Source organism: Myotis myotis, unplaced genomic scaffold, assembly GCF_014108235.1.
Source record: "Myotis myotis isolate mMyoMyo1 unplaced genomic scaffold, mMyoMyo1.p scaffold_m19_p_4, whole genome shotgun sequence".
Classification (NCBI taxonomy): Eukaryota; Metazoa; Chordata; class Mammalia; order Chiroptera; family Vespertilionidae; genus Myotis; species Myotis myotis.
In genome coordinates this window covers 83425463-83450331 of record NW_023416346.1, presented here as the reverse complement: position 1 = coordinate 83450331, position 24869 = coordinate 83425463, and the positions used below count along the sequence as shown (strand labels likewise).

Here is a 24869-nt window from a genome sequence, read left to right as displayed (position 1 = left end):
AAGCTTTCTAAATCTCCGTTTTCCAGCTAATGAAAAGAAAACAGGATTCCACTGAGTCTCCTATCTACCTACTCCAGGACTTCTGTGAGGATCAAATGAGATGAGGGATGGGAAACCACTTCATAGACATTTGGTTCCAGTGTAAAATATTTCCACCTGGCTATAAAGCAAGTCGTGTTCCTGGGCTGAAGAAACTCCAAGGAGGTTAGTTGCTAGCGAGAGGAAGCAGGGCGTTGCTACGTGACATCATTACCCAGGCGGACACTTAGCATACTAGCCTTTTATATATATAGACTAGAGGCCTGGTGCATGAAATTTGTGCAGGCGGGGGGTCACTCAGCCCGACCTGCACCCTCTCCAGTCCAGGACCCCTCGGGGGATGTCTGACTGCAAGTTTAGGCCCAATCCCTCTCTCAATCTGGGATCACTGGCTCCTAACCGCTTGCCTGCCTGCCTGCCTGACCGCCCTTAACCATCTCTGCCTGCCAGCCTGATTGCCCCCTAACTGCTCCCCTGCCAGCCTGATCGCCCACAACTGCCCTCCCCTGCCAGCCTAATTGCCCCTAACCACCTCTGCCTCGGCCCCTACAACCATGGCTTTGTCCGGAAGGACCTCTGGATGGCTGTCCGGTCTAATTAGCATGTTACCCTTTTATTAGTGTAGATTCTTGCAAATTTTCTATTGATCTAAAGTTTTTTCAAAAGAAAACGTTTGATTTAAAAACTCCTATCTGGAGTTTTTGTAGACATAGACAAAATTGATGTAGAAAAACAAAAGAACTACAACAGCTAAAAATTTTGAAAAATAATAAATTGGAAGAATCATACTATCTGATCTTAAAACAGTATAACATTAAAGTAATGAAGATAGTGATTATTAGTGAAGGGATAGACAGAATATAGAGTGCAGAAATAGATCCACATCAAAATGGCCAATTGATTATTTTTGAGCTTAAGATGATTTGCTTTATTGTGTCAAGTACACCTCTTAATTTTATTTTTTAATATATTTTTATTGATTTCAGAGAGAGGAAGGGAGAAATAGAAACATCAATGATGAGAGAGAGAAGCATTGATCGGCTGCCTCCTGCATGCTCCTTAATGGGGATTGATCCCACAACCCAGGCATGTGCCCTGACTGGTTCATAGGTAAAACACTCAACCACTGAGCCATGCCAGCCTGGATTTATTATTTTATTTTACTGTATTTTTAAATTTTAAATAATTTAATTTTTTTTCAATTATAGTTGACATACAATATTATATTAGTTTCAGGTGTACACCCCATGATTAGACATTTATATAACTTATAAAGTGATCATCCCAAAAAATCTAGTACCCATCTGACACCATACAGAATTTTTAGAATACTAGAGGCCCAGTGCACTGGAGGGGGGGTGGGTCCCTCAGCCCGGCCTGTGCCCTCTCACAGTCTGGGACCCCTCGGGGATGTCCACCTGCTGGCTTAGGCCAGATCCCCTGAAACTGGCTCTCCAACATCCCCCGAGGGGTCCCGGATTGCGAGAGGGGGCAGGCCAGGCCAAGGGACCCCACCAGTACACAATTGGGGTAAGGGAAAGACGTGGGAGGTTGGCCAGCCAGGGAGGGACCATGGGAGGGCTCCAGGGCATGTCCGGCCTGTCTCACCCAGTCCTGATCGGCTGGACCCCAGCAGCAAGCTAACCTACCGGTTGGACCATCTGCCCCCTGTTGATCAGTGCACGTCATAGAGACTGGTCGATTGTCTGCCCCTTGGGGGTCAGTTCATGTCATAGCGAGCAGTTGTGCGGCCTTAGCATATCATTAGCATATTACGCTTTGATTGGTTGAATGGCCGACCAATTGACTGGACACTTAGCATATTAGGCTTTTATTATATAGGATTACTAACTGTATTTCCTATGCTGTATTTTATATCCCATGTAACTACCAATTTGTACTTAATCCCTTCACCTTTTTCACTCATTCTCCCCAATACCCTCCCATCTGACCACTGTCAAAATGTTCTCTGTATAGCCCTGGCAGGTGTGGCTTAGTTGGTTATACATTGTCCCATGCCCTGAAAGGTTAAGGTTTGATTCCTGGTCATGTCACATGCCCAGGTTTCAGGCTCAATCCCTAGCAGAGGGCATGCAGGAGGCAGCTGATTGATGTTACTCTCTGACATTGATGTTTCTCTCCCCCCCCCATCATTCTAAAAGTCAATAAAAAATCTTTTTTTAAAATGTTCTTTGTGCCCTGGCCAGTTTTCTCAGTGGTTAGAGCATCGGCCTATGGACCAAAGGGTCGTGGGTTTAATTCCTGGCCAAGGGCACATACCTAGGTTGCAGGTTCATCCCCAACCCTTGTTGTGGCATGTGTGGGAGGCAACCAATCAATGTGTGTCTCTCATGTCAATGTTTCTCTTTCTTTCTCTCCCCCTTTTCTCCCTCCTTTCCCCTCTCTTTAAACAATCAATGGAAAAAATATCCTCAGGCGAGGGTTTTTTTTTTTTTAATGTTCTCTGTGTCTATATGTCTGTTTCTGTTCTGCTTTTTCATTTATTTTGTTTTTTTAAGATTAAAGTGTTGATAGATACGCATTTATTGTCATTTTATTGTTCATATTTTTAATCTCCTTTTCCTTCTTCTTCTTAAAGAAGACTCTAACATTTCATGTAATACTGGTTTGGTGGTGATGAACTCCTTTAGCTTTTCCTTATCTAGGAAGCTCTTTATCTGACCTTCAATTCTAAATGACAGCTTTGCTGGGTAGAGTAATCTTGTTTATAGGTCCTTGCTTTTCATCACTTTATTTCTTGCCAATTCTGTTTGGCCTGCAAAGTTTCTGCTGAGAAATCAGCTGACAGTCTTATGGGAGCTTCCTTGCAGGAAACTAACTGCTTTTCTCTTGCTGCTTTTAAGATTCTCTCTTTGTCTTTAACCTTTGGCATTATAATCCTGATGTGTCTTGATGTGGGCCTCTTTGAGTTCATCTTGATTGGGACATTCTGCACTTCCTGGACTTGTATGTCTATTTCCTTCACCAGCTTAGGGAAATTTTCTGTTGTTTTTTCAAATAAGCTTTCAATTTCTTGTTCTCTCTCTTCTCCTTCCAGCACTCCATGATGTAAATGTTGATATACTTGAAAATGTTCCAAAGGCTCCTTATACCATCTTCATTTTTTGATTTTTTTTTCTGTTCTAATTGGATGTTTTTTGCTTCCTTATATTCCAAATCACTGATTTGATTCTTAGCTTAATCTACTCTACTGTTGATTCCCTGTAAGTCATTCATCATTTTAGGTAGTGTATCCTTTATTTCTGACTGGTTCGTTTTATGTTTTCTATTTTCATTTTTATGTTTCCTATCTCTTTGTTGTTCTCACTACATTCATCTACTCTTCCCCTAAATTCATTGAGCATATTTATAACCAGTGTTTTAAACTCTGCATCTAGTATATTGGTTGTCTCCATTTTGTTTAGTTTTTTTTCCCTGAAGTTCTTTTCTGTTCTTTAATTTGGGTCATGTTTCTTTGCATCCTCATTTTGGCAGCCTCCATGTTTGTTTCTGTGTATTAGGTAGAACTGCTATGTCTCCCAAGCTTGGTAGAGTGGTCTTGTGCAGTAGTTATACTGTAGATTCTAGTGGCACAGCCTCTCTGATCACCCAAGCTGGGCACTCTTGTTTCCCCCCTCACCCCATGTGGGCTGTGTACACCCTCCTGTTGTAGTGAGCATTGATTGCTGTTGGTACATCAATGGGAGGGATTTATCCATAGGCTGATCCACTGCAAGGACTGGCTGTACCACCATGGAAAATCAGCTATGCAGGGGCCTACCCCATGGAGTAAGACTTACTTCAGCAGGGCCTGGTTCCCGCTGAGTCCACCCCTTGAATGTGTAACTTGTGAAGGTGGTTGGGTGGTGCTTGGACATCGTCTGAAACTGTCTACCAGGTGTGCTGATTCTGGAGCCTCCCAGGAAGTTTAGGATAATGTCAGCTGCTGCTTGTGTTCTGCTCAGGGCCACCCGGCTTGAGCTACAAGGCAGCCGGCAGCTGCCTGCTACTTATTCTGGGCTTGAAGATGGAGATGCCAAGTTACAAAGCACAGCTAGCTGCTGCTAGTGCCAGGCCTGGGGGCAGTTAGCCAGAGGTATGGGGCAAGCTAAGGCCAGATGCTGCTTGTTTGAGAGCTTTTAGGAAAGTCTGAAGTGGGAACCAAGACAGGTCATTCATATGGTAAAGGCATTAGATAGAGCTTTGGTGGGCTCACAAGTTGGGTGGGCTAGGGTCTCAGAGAATCACCAGGGTTGGGCAAACAGTGATAGCCAGGTTGATGGAATCTAGATATGGTGCCCACCTGCTGGCTCTGTGGGGGAGAGGGGCATCGCATCAAAGGAACAATGACCTCTGCCAGCACTTCTGTCTGGGAGAAAGCTGTCCCCCCAGCTCTCACCCCGATGACAGACAGTTCTGTTCCTCCCATATGTCCCTGGTGCCTTTTGAGCTGCTTCCCCAGTGCTGGAGCTCAGAGTGAGTGAGTCTAAGTCTGTGAATGGGTCCTTTAAGAGAAATTGCCTGGGATTTCAGCAGCCTTCTATCTCACTCAGCCTCAATTTCCACTGGTTTTTAAAGCCAGAAGTTATGGGGACTTCTCTTCCCAGCACTAGAACCCTAGGCTTGGGGGCCTGATGTGGGACTGGGATTCCTCACTTCTCAGGGTGAACCTCTGTAGCCGAGATATCCCTCCTGAATTTTATCCACCACACGTGGATGTGGGGCCATGTCTCTGCTCCTCCTACCAGTCTCAATGTGGCTTCTTCTTTATATTCCTAGATGTAGGACTTCTATGCAACTAGATTTCAGACAGTTTTGTTGTAGGCAGCAGGAAAAGCAATAGGAGTTAGACCCGTGTGGTCAGAATGGACCTGGGTTCAGCAATCTCGGAGCTTGAGTCCTAGCTAGGAAAGAATTCAGAGCCAAGATTCAAACTATAAGAGAAAATTTATTTATAAAATCACAGAACTGGAAGAAGTAATTCATAGAAGAAATAGACTGAAGAAACAAATTATAAATTGGAGCGTGGGGTGAGGAAGGTAATGGTAATGTATCTGGGGGTGGGGAGCAGGAGAGGGAAAGGGGCGGGAATGTTTCCAGGAGGGAGAGAGCACTGGGTACTCTGTCCGAAGGGTTTTCATGGTGGAGATTCTAGGGGAGGTCCCAGGGAAGGTCTCAATAGACTATTCAGCAGTTTTCCAGGTGTGTCCTTTCCGGGTTCTGGTCTCCACTGATTGATTGGCTGGAACCAGGGCAGGGGTCATTATCCAATGCAGCTGGTACTGAGGTCAGCTTGGCTGCTTTTGTTGCTTATCTGGTCCTGGAGCTGAAATACAACTGAGGCTTAGATGTTATCTCTAGGGAGGAAAAGTCAGGGGGTCCAAACCGCTTGACCATGGGTATGCTAGGGGAGGAAAGGTCACCCTGGGTCAAGGTACCACCCTACAATTGTCCTTTGCTAGGCACCTGAGGCTTTCCACCCTGGTGACCTTCGGTTCCTGGCCCTTCATCCTTGCTCTGTTCATGTCTGTCTAACTGTCTACCATAGTTTGAATGATAGTTGTTCTGTAGGTTAGTTGTAATTTTGATATGGTTATGGAAGGATGCAAGTACTGCATTTACCTATGTCAGTATCTTGACCGGAAGTCCTAGCCAATTCATTTTTGACAAAGATGAAAAGCAATTCAATGGAGGAAGGATAGTCTTTTTAACAAATGATGTTGAAACAATTGGATATTCATATGTAGTAAATAAACCTTGACCAAAACCTCACATTTAATTAAGAAATTAACTCAAAATGGATTACAGATCTAAATGTAAAACAGAAAACTGTAAAACTTTTAGTAAAAAACATAGGAGAAACCCTTTATGACCCGTGGTTCTGTAAAGAGTTCTTGGATTTGACCCCAAAAGCACATGTAAAAACAAAAACAAACCCCCCAAAAATGATAAAATGGACTTCATCAAATTTAAAAGGTTTTGCTCTAAGAAAGTCCTTGTTAGAAAAATGAAAAGATAAACACAGACCTGGATAAAATGTTTGCAAAGCACATATCCAACAAAGGACTTGTATCCAGAATACATAAAGAACTTTGAAAACCCAACAGTGAGAAAACAAGCCAATTTAAACATTTGCCTAATATTTGAACAAACACTTTACCAAAGAGGATATATAGAAGGCAGATAAGCACATGAAAAGGTGTTAAGCATCATTAAATACAGTCAAACCTCAGTTCTCCAGCGTCTTCCACCTGGAACAATTCAGTTCTCCATCAAGTTGTTGATGAAAAAAAAAATGTTTCGGCTGCTTCAGTTTTCGACCTAATAACCCTTTCATTATGATACCTCAGCAAGACAAAAAGAGTCTCTGTGGCAACAAAGGAGAGAATGCTTTTGTTGCTGAAGAAGTCAAAGATTAGCACAATTTTAAAACATAAAGAGACCATCAAGAATGCCAATATTGCTGAGGGTGTGAAAGTGTTCACAAAACAACAATCACAGGCAATTGAATAGGTAGAAAAACTGTTGGTTGGATAAATGAAAAGCAGTTTTCTGGTGATAGCATTTTGGAGGCAGTGATATATGAAAAATTCATTTAAGGCTAATAGTGGTAGTTCGATAAATTTAAGGAAAGAAGTGTTTATAGATTAAACAGTACATTTGGGGGTCTGGAATGGATTAATTCAAATTACATTCTTTCCAATGGGAAACGTGATTCAGTTTTCAAACAAATCACTTCTCAAACAACTTTCTGGAATGAATCAACTTTGAGAATAGAGATTAAACTGTATTAGGAAAATGGAAGTTACAATTATGATGAGATACCACAGTACATATCTAGTTGAATGGCTTGACTACTAGTGTCTTTAATACAAACTAAATTAGATTATTTTATGTAAACTTCCTCATTGATAATTTACTCCAAGAGTCCTCCCTTGAACATGGACAAAATGCTGTAAGCATCTCCTGGTATCAAGGCCATAATATCGAAGGAAGGGTCACACATACATACATACAAATGGTTGTTCTTCATCATTCTTGCCTCAGATCCCCTCACTTTTTGTCAAGGAACTTCTTGTTCCATGAGTTTTAGCTCTTCCATGTTTGGCTTCTGTTCCTCCTACTTCTTTAAATCCCACTTCTGTCACCTTGAGTGACAATGATTACATTCACACAGGCTGGGTCTGGCAGGCTTGCCCTCATAGGACACTTATGGTCTGCTGAGATGCCACACCTGCAGTTCAAATAGATTCCACAAGGGGGATGGTGTTTATCCAGGTATGACTCTTTTAGATTACCTTTAGGACTTGTGGATAGTTGAAAGAGATTGGATATAAGGCACACAATTAATCCATCTATGCTTTTAAAAAATAACAAATCGACCGGAGAAACTAAGATGGCGGCATAGGGAAACACCGAAATTGCTGCCTCCTACAACAACTTCAAAACACAATAAAAAGACAAAACGGACATCATCCAGAACTTCAGGAAGGCTGGCGGAGTGGAAAGTCTACAACCAGAAGGAAAGAGAAAAGCACATTGAGGGTCAGGAGCTGCGGAAGTAAAGTGCAAAGGTACGGAGGCTCGAGAGTGCCCGGAAAGGGGCTGGTACCTGAGGACGTGGCTGTCTTTTTGAATAGGGAGGGAGTCACAAGCTCCCGACTGCTCTGAACTCTGGTTCCGGGAAGTCTCTGGGGACCCAGGACTCATACGGGGAGAAACTGGTCTGTCTGGCAGCAGGCAGAACTCGGAACTCGAGGGCGGCTTTCTCTCAGAGGTGCTTGCAGCAATTAAATTATCAGGACACTGAGACACGCGCACGGCTCCTTAGGGCAGGGCTGAGAATCCACCATAGTTCCTTGCTCCGCCCTTTGATTCCCTGAGACCCTGCCCCACCCAGGCTGCGGCAGAGGCTTTTGCATATGAATGCCCTGGCCCTTTGCAACCTGAAAATTGCCTAACAAACTGCAGCTGGGCCACAGACCCAGAACTTCCAAGAGAAGGCCCAAGGCCCCACAGCAGCTTGCATTGCTTCACAGCTGGGCCTCATCAGGGCACCTCCAAACTCCAAAAAAGGAAGGGGAATCTGAAGTTCTCTTCATAGCTCCTGCTGGGTAACCTCCAAGAGCCAGTGTACCCAGTGGTCAGAGGGGGACCATCCAGATTACAACTCCTCAGATCCATAAGGGACACACCCAGGGGGCAGACTCAGTGAGCACCAAAGCCCCACTGAAGCAAGTCTTGCCCCAGAAGGGTGTCTTCAGCACAGAAGTTCTCCCACTGCAGGCACAGCCTATTCTCATTGCCAATTGGCCTGGAGGTCAATTCCTCCCAGTGATCCTACAACAATCAAGGCATAACTACAACAAGACTGTGCACAAAGCCCACAAGGGGGTGCACCAAGAGTGTCCACCTCAGGTAACGGGGGAGGCTGAGCCACTGGGCCCTACAGGACACCTAGCACACAAAACCACTCTACCAACACAGGGAATCATAAAAAATGCAGAGACAAAGAAACAGGTCACAAATGACAGAAATAGAGGAAAGCAAACAACTGGATATAGAGTTCAAAACCACGTTTATAAGGTTTTTCAAGAATTTTATGGAAACCGCCGATAAATTTAGTGAGACCCTCAAGAAATCTAGTGAGACCCTCGAGGATATGAAAAAGGACCAACTAGAAATTACGCATACACTGACTGAAATAAAGAATAATATACAGAGATCCAATAGCAGACAAGAGGATCCCAAGAATCAAGTCAAAGATTTGAAATACAAAGAAACAAAAAATACCCAACCGAAAAAGAAAAAAGATTCCAAAAATATGAAAATAGTATAAGGAGCCTCTGGGACAACTTCAAGCGTACCAACATCAGAATTATAGGGGTACCAGAAGAAGAGAGAGGGCAAGATATTGAAAACCTATTTGAAGAAATAATGACAGAAAACTTCCCCTACCTGGTGAAAGAAATAGACTTACAAGTCCAGGAAGCGCAGAGAACTCCAAACAAAAGGAACCCAAAGAGGACCACACCAAGACACATCATAATTAAAATGCCAAGAGCAAAAGACAAAGAGAGAATCTTAAAAGCAGCAAGAGAAAAACAGTCAGTTACCTACAAGGGAGTACCCATACGACTGTCAGCTGATTTCTCAACAGAAACCATGCAGGCCAGAAGAGAGTGGCAAGAAATATTCAAGGTGATGAATAGCAAGAACCTGCAACCAAGATTACTTTATCCAGCAAAGCTATCATTCAGAATAGAAGGTCAGATAAAGAGCTTCACAGATAAGAAAAAGCTAAAGGAGTTCATTACCACCAAACCAGCATTATATGAAATGCTGAAAGGTATTCTTTAAGAAGAGGAAGAAGAAAAAGGAACGCTTACCATTTGCCACAGCATGGATGGAACTGGAGAGCAGATAAATACCACATGATCTCACTCATTTGTGGAATATAATGAACAACATAAACTGATGAACAAGGACTGATCCAGAGACGGAGAGGCATTGATTGGACTGTCGGGCCTTGGAGGGAAGGTAGGGGAGGGGAGGGGTAAGGGGGAAAGATCAACCAAAGGACTTATATGCAAGCATATAGGCCTAACCAATGGACACGGACAATGGGGGGGGGTGAGGGCATGAGCGGGGGGGGGCGGGTAGGGGGTAACGTGGGGATAAGGACACATATGTAATATTTTAATCAATAAAAAATATATTTTTTTAAAAAAATAACAAATCACTTAAATAACGTAAATGCTGACTAAACACTAATCATTTAAGTTCACCTACTCTTGAAAAGAGAAAACATTTATTTATCTTTCAGTCAGTCTATAGATATTTGTTAAACACCTTCTGTGTGTAAGGCTCTATTCTAAATGTTAAGGTTACAAAGTAAATTTATTTGAAGCAAGATATAAAAGAAAGGATACACTTAGACTACCTTTAATTAATAATTATTCTTATTAAACTTTGTCGTGTTTTCTTCTGAAGCTTACTCAGCAAATTAACTCTCATATTTCATGAGGGTCAGAGGTATTAAGACTTTTATCCATGACAGGCTTCTCATAAAATTCCTCCCACCACTATCTCTTATTTAATCAGCATGCTTACAACAACCATCTCAGTCACCTCTTACAAGGGGAATTCAGCCTATCACTAAGGTTTCTTCTATTCCATAACATAACTTTTTAAAGAAATGCCCATTATGTCTTTTTTGTTTTTGTTTTGTTTTTTTCATCTCAAAATGTAAGAGACAAACCTATGGGTAAGTAACTCTTGATTTTCTTCTCCTTCTCTGAAATATTTCCTACCATGATGTGGTTACCTGGTCAAAGAAGTCCTTCCCTTAGCTGGCTCTGTTTTTATTCACAATACTGGAGGCCCGGTGCATGAGGTTTGTGCACTGGCGGCGGGGGAGGGGGGGGAGCCTCAGCCCAGCCTGTGCCCTCTTGCAGTCCAGGACACCTCAGGGATGTCCACCTGCAGCAGAGGCAGGAGAGGCTCCCACCACACCACCTCTGCTGCGCCCACCAGCTGTGAGCCCAACTTCTGGCTGAGCGACACTGTGGGAGCGCACTGACGACCATGGGGCAGCTCCTGCGTTGAACATCTGCCCCCTGGTGGTCAGTGTGTATCATAGTGACTGGTCGTTCCACCATTTGGTCAATTTGCATAACATGCTTTTAGTATATAGGATGTGTACTTAACCCCTTTTTCATGAATGCAGATTTTAAAATGGAATTCAATTCCAACTGCTATAAGGTATATCACATTTGCATATCACAGCATTCTGTGGCCCTTTGCTAACAGAGATCATCCTCCCCACCCACCACCCCCCAGTGAATCTTTGAGACATTTTTAATGAGCCAAAATTGAACTAAGTAAAAAGCAATTTCTAAAAAGTTTCCCTCTCAGCAACAAACAGCCTGTGCATCGCAGGCAGCCCTTCTCCACTGGAATGTGCTAACTTGGTTCTGCTGTTTCCTCAAGTAAGATCTCAGTGATCAAGGGGGCCCAGATTCAGGGACTCAGCAGCCAGCCCGGACCACAGAACTACATGGAGATTGGGGGAGAAGGAGAGATGGGTCTCACACCAGCTTTGACTTGCTCCTTCAGTATAGAGCCAAGATCAGAGTTATGAGAGGCATATTAAAATTGAGAACTGAAGGGCATGAACCCTTTGTGTCCCCTCAGGAGCTATTCCCATTGTCCTTATACCCTACTTTCTGGTGTTCACGAATTTCTGGACCTTGCCCGTGCTCACCTTAGCCTGGCTCGCCTATGATTGGAACACCCACAGTCAAGGTAAGAGACCGGAAGGGTGGTGGTCCCTGTCTGTCTGTGCCAAGGGTATAACTACAGGGAGGGAGGTGGAAGGAAAGAATGGGAAAGGCAGATGGAGAAGGACTCGGGAGAGGAAAGAAAGGGGAATGAAAGGAGGGGGTGATGGAGAGGGGGGGAGGTGCAATAGGGGTTTAAAGGGAAGGAGAGGGAGAGAGAGCAGCAAGGCTCAGCATGGAACAGAGGTCTCTGCCAGGATTCCCAGGAAGAATTAAAAAGTTGAGGTTTGGCTCAGTAAATACAGCACAAATACTGAAGGGTCCCGGGTTCAATTCCAGTCAAGGGTACCTACCTCAGTTGCAGGCTCAATCCTAGGTTAGGGAGTGCATGTGGAAGCAACCAATTGAAGTGTCTCTCTCATATCAATGTTTCTCTGTGTGTGTGTCTCTTTCTTCCACTCTCTCTAAAAATCAATGGAAAAATATCCTTGGGTGAAGATTAACAAAACAAACAAAAAAAGCTGAGGTTTTGGGGCAGGTGCAGGGGCGTCCCATGGTTGGATTCAGGGACAGTAACTACAGCTCTGTGCCCTAGAAATATGGAAGTGTGAGAAGAAGGCCCCTGTTTTGACCTGAGGACTGTAGGAAGATCCATCCACCTCTGGGAAAGGTAGAAGAATTGGCAGTATCTCACCTGCTCTTCCCTTTCCTTCTGTACCCACAGGTGGTAGGCGTTCTGCTTGGGTACGAAAATGGACCCTCTGGAAATATTTCCGAAATTACTTCCCAATAAAGGTGACTACCTCTTCTTCTGGGTGCATTTGGTCCCTTTCCACTCAGCTTCATGTTTTCAAAGGGTTTGGTGGCTAGTAGTGAAGGTCAAAGCTCAGAGGTATAATGCAGAGTTGGGGCCCAAAATGGATGGGCAGGTGAGGAGATGGCTAGATAGCAGCCTTTCCTCACAGTGACAAACCCAAGTCAGCCTCTCTGAGCATCATAACCCCTGGTGACATCCCAATGAACAGGAATTTGGGCTCCCCAAGGGTAACACAGGTTACCTGCTGGGATGAATCTGCATGTTCTCTTTTCCTTCTTCCTATCCACTATTCTGACTCAATCTCCCTCTGACAGCTGGTGAAGACTTGTGATCTCTCTCCCAAACACAACTATATCATTGCCAACCACCCCCATGGTGTTGTCTCTTATGGTGTCTTCATCAACTTTGCCACTGAGGCCACTGGCTTTGCTCGGATTTTCCCAGGCATCACTCCTTCTGTAGGGACCTTGGAAGGGATCTTCTGGATCCCAATTGTGAGAGAATATGTGATGTCTATGGGTGAGTATAAGAAATCATTCCATCCTCTGACCTACCTCAGGGCTCCGACCTCACTAAGCTCTGAGAGTCAGTCTAATTCTTACTCCTTGCTGGAAGAGGACTTAGTAGAAAATGAGTCTAGAACCCACTGGACCAGTAAGGGGAGTATGTGGCTAAGTATCAGATTCTGTCCAAGATCTGGGAGGCAGGGTTTCGTTAGGCAGCAAGGTAAGTTACTGGCATTCATAAGATTTACCATGAATACATTCAAAGGAGGGAGGAGAAGGCTGGAGTTGAGGATCAAAGCCCAAGTGGAAAGCAGAAGGCAAAAGCCAAATATCATACCCAAATGTCAGGGAAATTAGTCATGAAAGAGGTATCTCAGATGAATTTTGCCAGATTCTTTCTGGGATATCAATTGACTTCTTGTGGGCAGTCATTTATAAAGCAGCTCTCATCCCAGGGAGTCTTAAAGACATTTTTAAGTCTTTCATATTAGCTGGTACTTTCCTGGCCCATGACCTTCATCTCCTGGGAACCCCTTCAAACTTGCATAAGACGTCAAGGGATAAAGAATAAACATCCATCAGAATCAAGTACAACCTCCCCATGCCAGGCTTCAAGTCAGGGTACTGTGACAAATGTCCTTCTCTCTGGATGAATATCCATCCACTGGACACCAGAAAACAACTGAAGCCATATATTAAAAGGTAAGATACATTTATCTGGAGTGACCAGGTGAGAACACTGGAGTCCCAGAGGATGGTTCTACTCTCCTCTGAGGTTGGCATGAACCTGGAGCAGCAATATCTCTCAATTATTGAGGCTTAGAGGCAATTTCTGCCATCCCAGGAGAGAATAGAAGGTACGTTCATGGCAAAGATAGGAAGCAGGAGTGAGGAAAGACTCTGTGACTGTTGTTGAACAATAGGGTGTCATCCTTATTCCATGGTTCATCTATATTTCAATTTGGCTTGGGCAGGCTCCTGGACCTGCCTACTCTCAAGAAACCCCAGCCAATGGCTCCCCTTCAGCAGGTGCTCTAGGGAGGAAGCAGGTTGGTGGTGGCTAGTCCTGATCACCCTAGGAGAGAGAACTCTGGTGAGTCTCCAGTGTTGTCACTCTGGGGAGAGTAGAAGATGGCTGTGGTTCATGAGTAGAGAGAGAAGGGATAGGCTTAAATACTATTGAAGTAAGAGGAAGTAGGCAGAGGAACTCAATGTCACCTAAACTGTGGTAGCATAGACTCCCAACACAAGCAACTGACCCTAAGAACCAACCTCAGACTAAGGGTAACCCAAGATGTGGAGGTTAAAGACAGAAGAGTGGAAACAGCAGTCAGGAAACAGAAGAACTGTGTCCATCATTAGGAGCACAGAGGAATCCCTTTACCCCATCCTCAGACACCAAGCTTGTTGACTCTTTGGTTTCACAGGTGTGTGCCCCGTGAGTGAGTTGGCCTTGAAGTATTTGCTGACTCAGAAAGGCTCAGGCAATGCCGTGGTTATCGTGGTGGGCGGAGCTGCTGAAGCCCTCTTATGCCGGCCAGGAGTTTCTACCATCTTCCTTAAACAGCGTAAAGGTTTTGTGAAATTGGCACTGAAGACAGGGTGGGTCCTTAGGTTCTGGTGCCCGATTGTCTGGGTGCCATAGATTCTCTGTAGCACCTCTCCAGAATGGTATCCTTCCTTGGAAACCTGTTAGAAGGGGCTCCCTCTTCACTCTGATTAATTATCTCTACTTCCTCACACTGTATCTTAAAGTGTTTTAGCCTCTAGACAAGTTTCGGTGGGCACTATTTTACTTGAAGTTGGAGAAAGAACAATAGAAGAAGACCTTTATCTTCTACTCATTAGCCTGCTGGCTAGGGGTGTGGACAGTGCAGATTTACTCTATATCAACCTATTAACTGAGAGGCCAAGAGAACTTACTCAGGGCAAGGAAGGCATTAGGCTTGATGTTGTAGGGATTGCAAAGATGAATAAGACATGTTTACTAAGGGAAGGCAGGGAGGAGGAGGTAGAAGAGGATAAAGAGGATATAAATGGTGATGAAAGGAGACTTGATTTGGGGTCGTAAACACACAATACAATATGCAGATGATATATTGTATACCTGAAAACGATATAATTTTATTAACCAATGTTACCCCAATAAATTTATTTTAAAAAGACATGATTACTGCCCTCCCCATCAAAGAGCATATAATCTGGTTTGAGAAATAGAATAAATTTATTCAGCAGTTATTGAACACCTACTCTGTGCTAGACATAGTACTATGCATTGAAGATATAAAAATAAATAAGACCTAGTCCTCGCCTTTAAGGAACTCAGTCCAATAGGGAAGACAGACATATGCACATATAATTACAAAATATATCCAAAATCCAACCACTTTCCATCCTTGCCTCCCCCACATCTGAGAGTCTATTCCCAATTGTAGCTAAGATGATCCTATTTTTAAATTGAATTTATTGGGGTGACATTGGTTCACAAAACCATATAGATTTCAAGTGTACCACTCAGTAAAGCACCATCAGCACACTGCAACATGCACCCTCAGCCCCAAGCAAAGTCTCTTTTCATCCCCATGTATCCCCCCTTTGCCTACCTCTACTTACTTCCTTTTCCCCTCTGACTATCACCACACTGTTGTCTGTGTCTATGTGATTATATATATATATATATATATATATATATATATATATATTGCTTAATCCCTTCATCTTCTTTCATCCAGCCCCCAACCCCCTCTGCTCTCACAGCTGTCAGTCTGTTCCATGCCTCTGTTTCTATTATTTTGTTGTCAGTTTATTTTGTTCATTAGATTCCACATATAACTGAGATCATATGGTATTTGCCTTTCTCTGACTGGCTTATTTCACGTAGCATAATCATCTCCAGGTCCATTCATGCTGTTGCAAAAGATAAGAGTTCCTTCTCTTTTATAGCTGGGTAGTATTCCATTGTGTAAATGTACCACAGCTTATTTATCCACTCATCTGCTGGTGAGCAGTTGGGCTGTTTCCAAATCTTAGCTATCTATAATAATAAAAGCGTAATATGCTAATTAGACCAGACATCCTTGTGGACGACCTTCCAGACTAACCCGGGGCTGTGAGGGAAGCCCGGGTTCCAGGTGCCAGAGGGAATCCGGTGTTGGCAGCCGGGAGAAGGAAGACCTACTCTTGCATGAATTTCGTGCATCAGGCCTCTAGTTGTAAATAATGCTGCAATGAACACAGGGCTGCATATATTCTTTTGAATTAGTGTTTTGGGTTTCTTGGGATATATTCCCAGAAGTGGGATCATGGGTCAAAAGGCAGTTCCATTTTTTATTTTTTGAGGAAACTCAATACTGTTTTCTACAGTGGTTACCAATATGCATTCCTACCAATAGTGCATGAGGGTTCCCTTCTCCCCACATCCTTATGTATTTATTGATGATCACCATTCTGATAGGTGTGAGGTGAGATTTCATTGTGGTTTTAATTTGCATCTCTCTGATAATTAGTGACGTTAAGCATCTTCTTTTTTTTTTTTGAGCATCTTTTCATATGTCTATTGGCCATCTATATGTCCTCTTTGGAGAAGTCTTTGTTCAGGTCCTTTGCCCATTTTTTTAATTGGATTGTTTATGTTTTTTGGTGTTGAGTTGTATGCTATTTATAATTTTTTAATATTAACTCCTTATTAGATGTATCATTGGGGAACATGTTCTTCTATTCAGTAAGTTGTCTTTTCATTTTGTTGATGGTTTCCTTTGCTGTGCAAAAAGTTTTTAGTTTTATGTAGTCCCATTTGTTTATTTTTGTTTGTTTCCCTTGTCCAAGGAGATATATTGGCAAAAATATTACTAGAAGAAATGTTTGAAATTTTACTGCCTATGTTTTCTTCTAAGATTTTTATGGTTTCATGCCTTACATTTAAGTCTTTAATCCATTTGAAGTTTGTTGTTGTGTATGGTGTAAAAAGGTAGTCTAGTTTCATTTTTTTTTTGCATGTATCTAGTTTTCCTAGTGCATTTATTGAAGAGACTGTAAAATATGAATTGACCATAAAGGCTTGGGTTTATTTCTGTGCTCTCTATTCTGTTCCATTGCTTGATATGCCTGTTATCATGCCAATGCCATGCTGTTTTGATTACTATGGCCTTGCAGTATAGTTTGATACCAGGTAGTGTGATCCCTCCAATCTTGTTCTTCTTTCTCAAGATTGCTGAGGCTATTTGAGGTCTTTTGTGATTTCATATAAAATTTTGGAATATTTGTTCTATATCTGTGAGATATGGCACTGCTATTTTAATAGTAATTGTGTTGAATCTGTAGATTGTTTGGGATAATATAGACATTTTAATGATGTTAAATTTTCCATCCATGAACACGGTATATGCTTCCAGTTATTTGTATCTTCTTTAATTTCTTTCTTCAGTATCTTATAATTTTCCAAGTACGAGTCTTTTACCTCCTTGGTTAAATTTATTCCTAGGTACCTTTTTGTGTTGCAATAGCAAATGGAATTGTTTTCTTAATTTCTCTTTCTGATAGCTCACTATTGGTACATATAATTTCTGAATATTAATTTTGTGTCCTGCTACTTTGCTGAATTCATTTGTTAAATCTAGTGGGGGTTTATTTGGTGGAGTCTTTAAGGTTTTCTATATACAGTATCATGTCATCTGAAAATAATGACAGTTTTATTCTTTTCCAATTTAGATGCCTTTTATTTCTTTTTCTTGTCTGATTACTGTGGCTAGGACTTCCAGTACTATGTTGAATAAGAGTGATGAAGTGCACATCTCTGTCTTGTTCTTGATCTTAAGGGAAACACTTTTAGTTTTTTCACATTGAGTATGATGCTGGCTGTGAGTTTGTCATATATGGTCTTCATTATGTTGAGGTATGATCCCTCTATCTGGATGATCCTATTAAACATGTCAAATCATGTCACTATTCCAAATGTCCCAACAACTCCCATTTCACTACAAGCAAAAGCCAAAGTCTTTCCAAAATCCTTCAAGACCCTAAATAATCTGACCATTGGCCACCTCTCCGACCTCATCACCTACTGATCTCCCCCTTGTTCACTCCATTAGAGCTATACTGGCTTTCCTTGCTGCCCCTCCAACAAGCTATATGCTCCTGCCTTAGAGCCTGTGCTCTAGCTGTCTGTCTTCTCAGTAAAGTCTGTCCCTACTATCCTGCTTTCTTTTCCCCATTGCACTTATCATTTGATTATATATTACCACTTTGATTTATACCAGTTTATCAGCTTTTATTTATTTATTATTATTTATTATCTGTCTTCCCTCAATAAAAGGTAAACTCCATAATGACAGAGATTTTTTTAAAATCCATTGTGTTCAATGATGTATCCTCAGGGCTTAAAACAGTACTGGCACATAGAAAGAACTTATTAAATATGTATTGAATGAATGATGTGTTATAATGGATATATGCACAAAGTGCTATGAAAGCACCGGTTGATGAAAAGATTTTCACCCAAAGTAAAAGTTTCATTAGTGGGTGACATCTGAATTGTGAATTGAAATATCAGTAGGACTTGCCAATCAGACCAAAAGGGAGAAAGATCTTGGGAATTTTTCATATCAGGCACTATGCCAATCCCTAGGAATTCATAGGTAAATGATACAGTTCCAAACTTTGATTAGCTTGACAGATAACTGGGGAGTCAGACAGATAAGGAGATGACTGTATTAGAGTTAAGATAGTGTTGGTGCAGGAGAAAGGTAAGCATTAGGCAAGGAGTACCTAATCCACATTGTGGGGAAGGAAATTGGAGGTGGTCAAAGTTTTTTCAGGGGATGAAATCAGAGCTGAGTATTGAAAGGCTAAATAGAATTAACCAAGTGAAGACAGAAGGAAGGCATTTCTAGAAGAGGGAGCAGAATACACAAAGACGCACAAAGAACTTGGCACACTTAGTATGGCTTAGCACATTGCAAAGAGGTGGGGAGAGGGGAAGCTAGCCAGGTAGGTAGGGCTACAGAACAGAGGCCATATTAAGCAATGTGGTACAAAGTTGAGAGCTCTGGAAGAGTTTAAAGTGAGGAGATACAGGCCCAGATACACAATTTAGGAAGATCCCTCTGGATGCTAGGTGCAATAAAGGCAGTTAGGTTGCCTGAGATTGGTTTCTTCCAATCATGGGGAAATGTGTAGCAGCTACCCACAAAGGGTTCAGTTGGGAGGATGGGGGATGGCAAGAATGAGACACAGGCTGAAGATATTTGGGTTCTTGTCCTATAATGGAGAGATTTACAAGTTTCCCACCTTGGTGAGGATTTCACTGGGGGAAGTTTCCTGTAAGAACTTATACTTCTGTTCCTTTCTTTGCAGAGCACACCTTGTCCCTTCATATTCCTTTGGAGAGAATGAGGTGTACAATCAAGAGACCTTCCCTGAGGGCACATGGTTAAGGTTCTTCCAAAAAGCCTTCCAGGGCACATTCAAAAAAATCCTGGGACTAAATTTCTGTACCTTCCATGGCCGAGGCCTCACTCAAGAATCCTGGGGCTTCCTGCCTTTTAATCGGCCCATTACCACTGTTGGTAAGATTTTTAGTATCTCTGAACCACCCTGGTCCTCGATTCCCATATCAAGTCCCAGGGAAACTGGCACACAGCTGTGATGGGCAATGGAAACTCCATTGGGTGTGGTTGAGGGCAGGGTGGGGAGGACAAGATAAGAGTTATGGCCATTCACAGTGGGACAGAGTTCAACAGCTACCATGAGAGCATCATTATTCCTTCAGCACTCTCTTGAGCTTGTTCTCATTCTCTTGAGCATATGTGAGGTTAGGTATTTGGAAATTATGGGAAAGGATGATGTTGAGACAGAAGGAAAAAAGAAAAACAAAAACAAAGGAAGGGGAGGGGACCCAGACACTGAGTTTCAGTATGTGGCTCCCTTTGAGGGATGGGTAATTTGAGTTGGGAGGGAGCTCTGATGCTTGTCTCTTCTTCCCCACAGTTGGGGAGCCCCTGCCAATCCCCAGGATTAAGAGGCCAAATAAGAAGACAGTGGACAAATACCACACACTCTACATCAGTGCCCTGCGCAAGTTATTTGATCAGCACAAAGTTCAGTATGGCCTTTCTGAGACTCAGGAGCTGACAATCGTATAACAAGAGGTGGATTCCCTTATTGAACTCCCAAAGCATTGAGGGATCCAAGCAAGGTCACATAGAAGGAAGAATTTGGGGAGAGTAGAGGATCTCAGGTGTGAGATAGGAGCCAACCAAGCCAGAAAGTACTTAATGAGTCAAGTTTGGGGGAAGGAACTAGAGGAACAGGGGAAGGCTGGGCAACAACCCAGTTGAGCAAGCAGTCTTGTGAGTCAACAGATCTTTATTGCCCCCTGACTCCAGCCAACTCTCTGATAAGAAGAATGAGAAGCCAAAGAACACCATGATCCTTCCTCCTGAGGCTTAGTGACACCATCACTATTTGGGTTTAGACTTAGAAGACTTGTTGAGAACAGGGATGGTTTGTTTCCTCCTAAACCCGTTCCCTACAATTTGGGGCCACTACAAGATAAACTGGTGACTTGAACTGTGGTTTCCTGACCCAAGCAGAGAGTATTCCCTCAGTTGTGACACAATTCCACATTGACAAAAACGTTTGCATGCAGTTATGCTGTTTCTTTTTATTAAAATAAAGCTCTAGATTTATAAAACAAGATATGACTATTTCTTACTTTGTGGTTCTCTACTGTACTTCCCTCTAACCTGGCCAGAAAGCTGGTCTGTGGAGAACCATTTTCCTCTTCATCTGCCCTTTATACTGCTCCTGACAGAAAATGTGAGGGCATGGAACTATAACTACTGCACAGTGTAGGAGATAGGAGCAGAATGGTGGGAACTGGCACTGAGGAGCCCATCCCTCCTGATCCCACATAACTATCCTGGGTCAGAAAGGAGGGAGCCACAGATCATCCACCAGCTGTGAGTCTGCTTTATGTAAAGTATTTACTGTGTACCAGGGTCTATGCCATCATTTTCAAAACCTTTGTCTCTTAATGCTAACACCAACTCTGCAAGATTGCCATCATCTCCATTTCACAGTAGCTAAAACTCATAGAGGTTAAGTAACTTGCCCATAGCTCTGGATAGAACTATCATCCAAATCCAGGTCTTACTAATTCCAATCCAAAATTCATTCTAATGCACCAATCACCACACTTTCTATTTCTCATTTCCTGGAGACCTATTAATCAGCTTCATTTCCCTCAATGAGGTTGCATGGCACCCCACTTAAATTAGTTCATAAGTATGGGCAAAAATGACATGGATTCTACTCAGAGTGGTCCCCCTCAGAGAAAATAACATTGATGAAAAAAACAACACATTTCTATATCAATAGAATGAATTGAGAGTCCAGAAGCAAACCCATACATTTATGCTCAATTGCTTTTTGCCAAAGGTGCCAATACAGTTCCGTGGAGGGAAAGAATACTCTTTTCAATAAATGATGCAGGAACAATTGTATATTCACTTTAACAAAAGGAAAATTTGATAAATTGGACTTCACTAAAACTAAAAATATTTTATCTGCAAAAGACCCTGTTAAGGAGGATGAAAAAGCAAGCTATAGACTGGGAGAAAGCACCTGCAAACCATATATCCAACAAAGGACTAGTGTCTAGACCAGCAGTTCTCAACCTGCGAGTTGTGACCCCTTTGGCGGTCAAACGACCCTTTCATAGGGGTCGCCTAAGACCATCCTGCATATCAGATATTTATATTATGATTCATAACAGTAGCAACATTACAGTTATGAAGTAGCAACGAAAATAATTTTATGGTTGGGTCACAACATGAGGAACTGTATTTAAAGGGCCAGAAGGTTGAGAACCACTGGTAGACTATATAAATAATCCTCAGCAGTAAAAAAGTCTAATCAATCCAATTAGAAAATGGGCAAAGGACATGAAGAGACATTTCACTGAAGAGGATTTATAGACAGCAAATTAGTACATGAAAAGATGTTCAATATCATTAGCCATTAGGAAAATTTTAGTAAAAGTGCCTGATAATTAGCTTTTTTATTGTAATGTAAGTGCCTGATATTAACCTTTTTTGATTGCCAAGGCATACATTTCAGAGGCACCCATCTCAAATAAACATATTGGAAGCTACATAATCAGATAAAGAGCCAGGCCACTCCACCCAAGAAATTTCCCTTTTTAGAAAGCCCAGGGTGACCTAGGTAACTGAGTTTTTGAGTGACCCTGCTTTTCCCTCCTTTTGTTAATGTATCAGTTTACATTGGAGTTGTAACAAACTACCACAAACATAGTTACTTAAAACAACAAATTTATTATCTTACAATTCTGGAAGTGAAAAACCTAAAAAAGGTCTCACTGGTCTAAAATCAAGGTGTTTGCAAGATTGCATTCCTTCTGGAAACTCTAAGAAAAAATCCATTTTTTGCCTTTTCCTGCTTTTAAAAACTGTTCACATTCCTCACTTTGTTACTTGTGTTGGTGTTCTTAGATTGCCCAAGATAGAAATCAAGAGGAAACCCGAGAGGATTTCCAGACAGATTTTATTAAGCTTATGCTTGAGCACAAGGGAGGCAGTACAGAAGAAAGGAAGGTCCTCTGAACTGGCTTGGGGACCGCCTCTGCTAGGCTGTTTTTATAAGCTGGGGACAAAGTGGGCTTGCTCAAAAAGGCGGGCTTGTGTAGGGTTCAGGAGTGGAATTTTCCATGTCAGGGTGGGGATACTTTCTCCTTCTGTAAGGTTGCTTGGCATCCATATCTGCATCTCCACACCTGCACTGTTGGGACAGGATGGTAGTGTTGCCAATGGAATACTAAGCAGCTATAAAAAATTAGGATCTCTTATCCCTGGAGTCAGCATGGAAGGACCAGGAGAGTATTATGCTAAGTGAAATAAGCCAGTCAGAGAAAGACAAGTATCATATGATCTCACTTATATGTGGAATTTAATAAACAAAATAAACTGATGAACAAAAAGTCAGAGACATTGAAGCATGCAATAGACTGATGTATTTCAGAGAGAAGGGGGGGCATGAGAAGATTAACCAATGCGCTTATATGCATACTAGTGGCCCAATGCATGAAATTCATGCACATTAAAATGGGATTAATTAGAGGAAATATTTTAATATTGTTATTTGCCCTTTCTCTATAATAGAAGTGTCAGAGATGAAAGAAAATTAATAAAATGTAAATGAAAATCTTCCTCCTGTCAGAGACTGGGGCGCACCATGGGACCCAGAGTCAAGTCCCTGCCCACCCACCTGTGCCTCAAAATCGTGTGAGACCCAGACTTGGCGGGCCCCACCCCCACTGGGCTAGATCCAGACCTGGCCAGTCCACCCTTGTCAAGCCCCACTGAGTGGGGTTGCAGCCTCAGGTCCCCTGGCCTGGTGCTGGGCAGGGGGGCGTGGCCTGAGGTCCCCAGCCTGGTGCCAGGGTGGGAGCGCAGCCTGAGGTCCCCTGGCCCAGTGCCGGGGCAGGGGGCATGGCCTGAGGTTCCCCAGCCTGGACCGGGGCAAGGGGCACACCTTGAGGTCCCCCATCAAGCCCTGCCGGGTGGGATACACAGCCTGAGATCCTCCATCAAGCCCTGCCAGGATGGGGGCATGGTCTGGGATCCCCCATCAAACCCCACTAGGCAGGGGGGCACAGCCTCAGGTCCCTTGGCCTGGTGCCAGGAGCGTGGCACAGCCTCAGGTCCCCTGTCAAACCCCACAGGGCGGGGGGGTGCAGCCTGAGGTCCCCTGTCAAGCCCCATCAGGTGGGGGGCATGTCCTGAGGTCCCCTGTCAAACCCCGCTGGGCTGGGGGAGTGGCCTGAGGTTCCCTGGCCTGGCGCTGGGGCGAGGGGCATGGCCTGAGGTCCCCCATCAAGCCCCACCAGGGCGAGGAGCGTGGCCTGAGGTCCCCTGTCAAGCCCTGCTGGGTGGGGGACATATCCCCCAGCCTGGCATCAGGGTGGGGGGAGCGGCCTGAAGTCCCCTGTCAAGCCCCATGGGAGGGGTTGGGGGGGGGGGCGCAGCCTCAGGTCCCTGCTGATTGCTCATTAAGGCTTATTATGGGAACTCGGCCTCCACTGTGGGTGCAGCCATCTTGTGTTACGGAAACCCCCCCACCTCCACTGTGGGCACCGCCATCTTTTTGTGGTGAAGTGATGGTCAATTTGCATATTCCCTCTTTATTATATAGGCTATGTATAGCCCATGGACAGATAATAGTGTGGTGAAGACCTGGGGAGGGGCAGGAGTGGGGTGGAGGGGGTCAATTGGGGGAAAAGGGGACATTGGTAATACTTTCAACAATAAAGATAAATTTTAAAAAATTAAAACAATAGCCCTCCCCGGTTTGGCTCAGTGGATAGAGTGTTGGTTTGCAAACTGAAGGTTCCTAGGTTTCATTCTGGTCAAGGGCACATGCCCGGGTTACAGGCTCGATCTCTAGTAGAGGGCATGCAGGAGGTGACCGATCAATGATTCTCTCTCATCATTGATGTTTCTATCTCTCTCTCCCTCTCCCTTCCTCTCTGAAATCAATAAAAATATGTATTTTTAAATTAAAACAATAGAAACCAAACAAACAAAGAAACAAAACAAAGAGAAAAAAGAAAATGGTGGTGTTGCTCATTATCACCACCCCAGGAAGATCATATAGTGCCCAAACCTTGATCAACTGTGCATGTGGAAGAGTGGTTTTAACATTTTCTGGCTACCTGGTCTTAACTTGGCTTCCTAGACTTTCAGTATTTTTCCATTCTCAGACCCAAATCCCTATTGTGTCAGATTCATGACCCTCTTCCAGCAAAGGCATCATTCCGAACTCCACTTTTATTGTCACATCTTCTCTGCCTCTTACCTTCTTGGCTCCCTCTTATAAGGACCCTTGTGATTACATTGGGCCCACATAAATTATTCAGGATAATCTCCCCATCTTTCAATCATATCTGCAAAGTCCCTTTAAAATTCCAGGAATTAGAATGTGGGCATTTGGTGGGGGGAACCATTATTCAGACTACTACATGGCTCTTGTTTTGGTGTCATGTCTAAGAACACTTCTCCAAGCCCTAGGTCCCCACGATTTTCTCCCATGTGTTTTTCTAAAATTTTCTAGTTTTATGTTTTACATTTAAGCTCATGATTCATTTTGAATTAACTTTTATATAAATCATAAGGAAATAATAAATTTTTGATTATGTACAAAGTGTAATCC

The 24869-nt window shown here is 43.1% G+C and overlaps 1 protein-coding gene across 1 annotated transcript in view; it reads left to right on the top strand.

Annotated features, from left to right (window-relative positions):
- DGAT2L6 (diacylglycerol O-acyltransferase 2 like 6) overlaps positions 1-20241 on the top strand; it is a 38625-nt gene extending 18384 nt beyond the window's left edge. Inside the window, exons 2-7 of the mRNA XM_036305882.1 lie at positions 11236-11346; positions 12046-12116; positions 12453-12657; positions 14072-14246; positions 18996-19207; positions 19629-20241. Of these exons, the coding sequence (XP_036161775.1) occupies positions 11236-11346; positions 12046-12116; positions 12453-12657; positions 14072-14246; positions 18996-19207; positions 19629-19783 (929 nt within the window). The 3' untranslated portion in view covers positions 19784-20241. The remainder of the gene's footprint in view (positions 1-11235; positions 11347-12045; positions 12117-12452; positions 12658-14071; positions 14247-18995; positions 19208-19628) is intronic.
- Positions 20242-24869: the final 4628 nt, after the last annotated feature.